The 7,102-nt window shown below is 44.6% G+C and overlaps 1 protein-coding gene across 2 annotated transcripts in view; it reads right to left on the bottom strand.

Moving 5' to 3' along the window:
* Positions 1-405: 405 nt before the first annotated feature.
* LOC146204221 (arylsulfatase B-like) overlaps positions 406-7,102 on the bottom strand; it is a 26,180-nt gene continuing 19,483 nt past the window's right edge. For both annotated transcript variants that reach the window (XM_084586269.1, XM_084586273.1), the window contains 4 exons: positions 5,728-5,864; positions 4,831-5,007; positions 1,265-1,395; positions 406-711 (listed from right to left, as the gene is read on the bottom strand). In XM_084586269.1, the coding sequence (XP_084442395.1) occupies positions 470-711; positions 1,265-1,395; positions 4,831-5,007; positions 5,728-5,864 (687 nt within the window). In that variant the 3' untranslated portion in view covers positions 406-469. The remainder of the gene's footprint in view (positions 712-1,264; positions 1,396-4,830; positions 5,008-5,727; positions 5,865-7,102) is intronic.

The following is a 7,102-nucleotide window of genomic DNA, read 5'->3' as shown; positions in this document are numbered from 1 at the left end:
AGCTAAATACGACGTCTGCTTAGACGCCGTCGATGGGAGTGGTTCCCTCTTCACGGGACCCATATGCATCCCTGGCCGCCTGGCCCCTGGAGATCAGGACGAGCTGGTCTTCTACGGCGGGGCTGGTTAGCAAGGTCTCCCATCGCTCGGTACCCGTACAAGATGTACCCGGAAAGGTACCAGAAGGAACGTGATTTCTGCAAGACTGAGATAGGCACGCTCCAACATGTCATTGGAGTATGCAACTTCATCAAGGAAATCCCCCCACCTCTTACCTGCCCCACTACCCCACCACCCCATCCCTCATCCTCTCATTTAGTAGAAGCGCCGCTATAAGCCGCACTGTGACTGCGTCTGTGCGCTGATTACTTGTTGTGGTGTAAGCCGACGACCACAGTACTGAGAGCAGATTTTATAAAAATTTATTCACTTAGAGCCAAGGTGTCTACATAAACAGTATAATTTGAAGCTATTGCCTGTCTTCGCTGGTCAGTACAGCCGAGAGTGCGGCCGACGACACGTCGGTGTGTTCGCGTACGGTACACCAGCCGGGCGCGTACAGCCCGCCCCAGCGCCGAGGATCACCTCGCGGATCGTCTTTGGGGTTGTCTTCGGGAATCATATCTTCCGCCAGCTTCCGCAGCCGCTTCTCCAGCCGCGCTGCGATTTGCGGCTGTGTAGCTGACAAGTCATGCCTCTCCTGCGGGTCGTCTGCGCGAGGAAGATGAGCAGAACTGGCTGAAGCACTGATAATCCTCCTGTTTATGATGATTTGGGCAGATATAACGCCATACGGACAAACACAAGTATTCCAAGCATGCTTTGACAGGGAAGGTCTTATGAGAAAAACCATACTGAAGGTGCCTTATGCGCAATATCTGTTATTTAAGGAAATAGTAGTGGGGGGGGGGGGGGGGGGGCTGTGGAAAGATGGTTAACCTATAGACCAAACATCGACGATACGCAGTATTCAATACAGCTCGTTCCAGGAGCACTATTTGTATACAGTGGCAAAACTCACAACATCGCTTTACAAATATATCTCGACATTTTGGTATCCTTGAGGAAAAGTTGGCTTGATAACCAGGAACTTTACTGAGACACGGCCGCTTTCTGTTGCCAGTAATATTCTGTTCTCCTGTGAAGAAGTGTACAGGAAAAAAAATCTTTTTCTGAACACTTGCATTCTTACTTTTCTCTTTGATTTTCTTTAGCTCATATTCGCTACAACAGGTTTCCAAGGTAGCTGAGATTAATTACTCACTTCGAATATTATAAAGTGCGCGGGAGATGTTTCTTCCGTCTAAATTTCCGCTGAGAATGTCGGAAGTGGGCTCCGGATACCACCCGTTTGGGTGCCCGCCGTCACCCAAGATGAACTTGTAGTCGCCGTGCCTGAGAAAAGCAAAGCAAAGTAAACAATGAAATCAGCCTAACACTGGCGGTAGAGCGACAACTAGCAGATGCGTAACTGAATAATGAAAGAAAAAAGAGTTTCTGTCTCTTTTTATGAAATCCTTTTTTGAATCTCAGAAGCAGACTGCTGTAGCAGCTGCCATGATCCTCATCACTAGCCTGAGCCCAATCAGACCACGACAAGACAAGCGGTTATATACACACCATTATTCTGCGCTTACCACGCCCACCTTATGCTCATTTTGTGAGCTCGTCTTTCAAGCTATTCTTCCGGCACCAAAGAAAATCTTATATTTACACATTACGTAATCAATTCGAATTACATCTCTAGTAGGTGCAGTTCAAGTTGTCTTTTCTTCGCACGACAATTATTTTTTGCATCGCATCACTTGCTAAGCTTCCCCAAGCTTCCATTCAAGTCTTTTGCTTTTTCTTTCAGTCACACAGGCGAGTTATACGCTTCCTGTTTGAAGGATGTCGAGCTGCCATTCGCTGCATTAGAACTCCTAGCAAATACACTGCAGACTGAAGGAAATATTCGTGGACGGGTATCAGGAAACAGGCAAATCATGTTAGCTAATAAGTTAAGTTTGCTAAATTCGAACAATTGAGTTTCTAACTAATGCAATTTGCTGCTTGGCCCCACCGGGGTTGGGCGTACGACTGCTGAACCCGAGAACACGGAGTTAGTCCACTGTAGTGGCGGAAGTGCTTCGATGGAGGCGAGGCACAAGGCATCCGTGTGATTTAAGTGCACGTTGGAGAGCATCAGGTGGTCAAAATTAATCCGGAGCCCTTTACTGCATTGTACATCATAGCCTGAGCCGATTTAGGACGTTAAGCCAGATAAACCAAGCCAAACCAAAGCAATTCATTGGTCGCATTTGTTTCTCTGTAAGCGCGCTGTGTCCGAATTCAGTAACCCCTTCCACCACAAATGCCTCCATATGTGCCAAACGTGCAGCACAATGCTGGCAATCAGTCCAACGTTTCTTCTAACACGCTGGTCAGATACTTTGGCTGGGAGAGATATGCTCACAAGCAAAATGAATGAAAGGTAGCGTCTCATGGTTCTTAATACTCAGGGCAGTTCATAATACTTCGAACACTTCACGGCAGATAATTTTTTTTAAGTGAAAACATTGTTTTCTCAGCTAAAGAGACAAATATAAAGCATACATCGGAGGAATCAATGTCGCATCACGCGTGAAAAGGAAAGCGGAGAGTGCCGATGAGGAGCTCACCGAGAAGTGAGATAGTTTTGCTCATTTTCAGTGTTGTAAAATTTCGCTTAGGTTCATGCTCGTATGCCAGTGGGCTGGTTGTGTCCGCCGCGAAGTGAAATAGTCTTGTAACCTTTCAATTAGGCATTATGAAACCAGCGCGGAGCGAAGGATGACGCTTGTTGAGGCGTGCTGCTCTATCAAGGCATGCGACCACCCCAAATTTTGCTTCAAACACCTGCTACCCTTAACGGTGAACCAATCTGGCAGCACTGGTGCGAGGCATACATATTTCCATATTTCCCGCATGCTGGACAAGCAATGGATCGAGATACGTCTGCAGTAGATTCATGCGGCCACCGTTGACGTTTGTACCCCATTGATTTTGATATCTAGTTAGTCTATAGCGCTTCATGGCCTCCTCTACTGGTGACATGGCTGCAAATTTTGGAATGTGGTATAACATGTCCTGCACGTCAGCTCAAAATAATGTTGCTGGGAAAAGACAATCGAATTCCTAATAGAATCCAGACCGGTAATTTTGCTTTTATTTGACGCGCAAGATATGATCATTTATTTATTTATTTATTTATTTATTTATTTATTTATTTATTTATTTATTTATTTATTTATTTATTTATTTATTTATTTATTTATTTATTTATTTATTTATTTATTTATTTATTTATTTATTTATTTATTTATTTATTTATTTATTTATTTATTTATTTATTTATTTATTTATTTATTTATTTATTTCCAAGTAATAATACACGCATGAGGAAACAGATATGGGTAAAAAGCCACAACAGCTTCCGCTGTACTGTTGACGTTTTGCTGGATTCCCCGTTCGAAATTGAGCGTGATGCTCACGCGAACTCTTTTGTCAATGCGTTTTTAATTTGCTGTATTTGAAGGTCTAGCTTACACGCTTTAATTGTCAAGAAATTGAAATACTGTAAGTTTCCTTGATATCGGAACACATGAAAGCAGGATCCATCCACACGTGCTGGATATACAAGACAAAACGTGATAAAGGATTACTTCGCTACGGTTCTGGCTACTCTAAGCTGATAACTAGATTAATAGCGTACTCCCTTGCAAAACGCAGGTCATCAAAAGAAATTGTCTGCATAAGGTTGGCGACAGCCTTAAGAGAAAATTAGTGGATACCCCGGTATCGTTTTGGCCTGAACCTTGGACAAGGACGTTGGAACTGTGAGAGGCAACAAAGAAAAATAAAAATGAAAATCGAGGAAAAGGTGCTGCCGGTCGTCATCCCCGATATACAATGAGTTTCCCACAGCCTAAAGAAAAATGCAGCCAGACATAGTATCCCTATTGTTTTCACAGCCCGAAAAAAGCTTTCGGGGCGGTGCGCAATGATGAACTGTGAATGTGACGCCTCCAGTGGGCCAACGTGCTCCATGAAAGCATGAGAAGCGTTTTGTCAAGTGTGACAGTGACCTGGTTTATCGCATACCACTAGCCTGAGCAGGGCGGTATGTGAAACAAGCAGGAGATGAAATAACAAAACGTTGGGAGAGTATTGCAACGAGTGTGGTCTGATGAACAACCCGGGTAAGCTGGCAACGCACTGCCACAGTGCCAAAATTTCTGAACCCCTTTTCGAAACGACTTCTAAAATTGCACACGCAAGAACCAAGACCGAAAGAAAGATAATAGAAGCTTTCATGGTTAAATCTTCCACAGCCGAAAAATGTGGTATCGATGTTTCCTTGTAACTGTCATTTAAAAAAAAAGTGATCCTGATGCGGCAGTCGTGGGGTATCCATATAGGGTTTCAACTCTTCGCGGGGCGTGCTTTCATGATTTGTTTTCCTGAGGGCGTGTTCTTGGCATTATTTTTTGTTTTCATGTGCGTGTGTTTTTTTTTTTGCACCCCTTGTAATCTATATTTTTTTTTTTGCATCTCACTTCTGTGTGGTGCGTGTCCTTCTTTGTATAATAGTGAAAACCTTCTTTGTTATTAAACAGTTGTTAGTTCACGCTTCGTCTTGTCTGTAGCCAGTTTATTCCGTATTCTAAAGAATTTAGCACTTCAAAAGCATCGTACGTCCTAACGAAAGAAATCAATTTGCTCCGAACATTGTTTCGCACTTTTATTAAACGCCTATCAAGCGACTGCGTCGTAGTCAACTGAAATTTACTCAGTGCAGACCACCCTTACCTGATCGCTCCCTCCAAGTGTGCGCGCCTACGCAGATTGTAAACAAACTCCTGGCGTACTTGGCGCGCATCCTCGCTTAGCACCTGCCACTGGTCCACTCCGTCCAGGTCGCCGTTTACGCGCTCTTCGCCAGCCAGTCCCAGCAGAGTCGGAAACCAGTCGACTGCGTGCACTATTCTGCACCCGACAGCATCACATAGGAATTCACGAGGACCCATAAACATTTAAACACAAATGTATGTTTGAAGAAAGTTCATTTCATAGAGCTTCACCATGACACTCCGCATCCTCTGATTTTTATCAGTGCAGTGCAGAAGCTTAGTTGTTGACGTCTATATGAATGCTCCCTGCTCATAGAAAGCAGTATTCGGAAGAAAGCTGCAGACCTGTATGTAATTTCAGCAGTCATCAAGAGGTATTTCGAGACCACATCGTAAAATAGCCTAATTAATTACACACAGACGCACGAAGCAGTTTCAAGTATTCTCATCGCACAAGATGCAGTCTTGAACAATAGATGCATGCGCACAAAGTTCTTTTACTAAACAAATACGAGGCATCACAGATTACATGTTCCTCGAGAGATGGTTTTGAAAATAAAGAATACAGTAATGAAGCATTGCTTCTTAGCATCGCTTTTAGCATGCAAGTGGCACGGACGAAGGACTGCGGACTGCCAAACTTCGGGTACAAGAAGCAGCGCCTGATCTCCATGTTAGTACTTGCGAAGATGCAGATCTTGAGAAATTATCTCTACGAAGGCAGATCAATAGAATTTTTCGAACGCTTTTATTTGTTGACTTTTTGATGTGCAATGATCACAGTAGCGCTCTCTACGACTGTATGCCACTTTATCTGCCGTGCTCTCTGAACATACCCGTAACCATATCAACGTACTTGTTGTTTGAGTAGCCGATCTTCTTTAGCAGAGGTCCTGCCACAAAAGCCGGTACCCTGGTGCCGCCTTCCCATAGTGTGTTCTTGTTGCCACGGAGTGGCCAGTTGTTTCCACCTTCAAGAATTTGACCACCATTCTGAAAAGCGCAGTAGTCAGCATGTCAGCGTATTTGGCACGTTTTCGTCTCTTTTCAAATTGCCCATTCAGGTTTGGAACAGATCGTGTAGCCGGCTTTTCGTTCATTGCTATATATCAACTCCTTGCAACAATTTTTATTGCTGATATAATTATTTTCCGCTGTTGATCAAGCATTAAGTGGTGACGAAAGGCACTTATTATTCAGATGTTCACCTGTCGCACTTAAAGAGTGCGCACCCAACCGAGTTGAACCGAACAAGGAAATGACGCATCTGCTTCAGTTTGCACTGTATTCGTCGAACAGTCAACCCTAAATCCAGTGCAGCATGACGAATGCGAAGGTACTTAATCTACTTCTATAAGAAGCAATTGCACGCGTGCGGCTCTTTGCCTCGAAGCACAGAGTACTGAGTGCCGGAGCACTGGATGCAAATGCAAAGACACACACTAACTGTAAGCTAGGAATGCAACACAGGTGCAGCTATTTAGACTCTTGCGTCCCATCGCTCTGCACCCCTTATGCGCTAGCCACGGCGACTATTGCGCAAGCAGTGCTACCGCTTAAGCACATCGCCCCAATCAACTATTGAGAGCGCCGTGAGGAGCGATATACTGGGTGTCCTGTCCCTAGTGGGACGAGAGCCAGGGCTTATTAAAAACAGGAAACATGCTGTGAGGATGAGTCTTAATACGCATTGCTTGTGGTTGCCTGGAGAAAGCACGCTTACAGCACGCCACTCTTACTTTTTAGTGTGTGCTTCTAAATGGGAATAATAGAACCAGAAGCATAGGGCACGAATTACAATATCAAAGTTTATTTTTCTTTCATTTGGCAGACAATACTGCACGCAGAAAATACGCCAGGAGACCCACACAACCTTTGGCAAGCTCAGCCTGCCTAGGGTCACCTTCCTGTGAGATTGCTTCGTTACCTACGTGATGCTTGAAAGCTCCCCGCGGGGGGCGCAAGATGTAGCCGATAGAGAGCACACCTGGTTCGTACAAGGTGTACCTCCTCCTGCAAAAGACCCCACAGGCATTTTGTATGCCAGAGTGTGCATCTCAAGTGCCACTTTTGTCCCGGCCGTGGGCTCTCATCGACGTCACGTGCGACCTCAATCCTTACGCGGCCTGTCCACGTTGCTCTGCTGATCATTTCCGGTTTCTCATGAGACTTCAGCGTTTTTCAAACTGCTGTTTTCTTGGTCACTTCAGAAAAACATTGTTTTTGTGCTT

Source organism: Amblyomma maculatum, chromosome 1 (assembly GCF_055883805.1).
Source record: "Amblyomma maculatum isolate TAMU_Amacu chromosome 1, ASM5588380v1, whole genome shotgun sequence".
Classification (NCBI taxonomy): domain Eukaryota; kingdom Metazoa; phylum Arthropoda; class Arachnida; order Ixodida; family Ixodidae; genus Amblyomma; species Amblyomma maculatum.
This window is presented reverse-complemented; position numbering and strand designations above follow the sequence as displayed.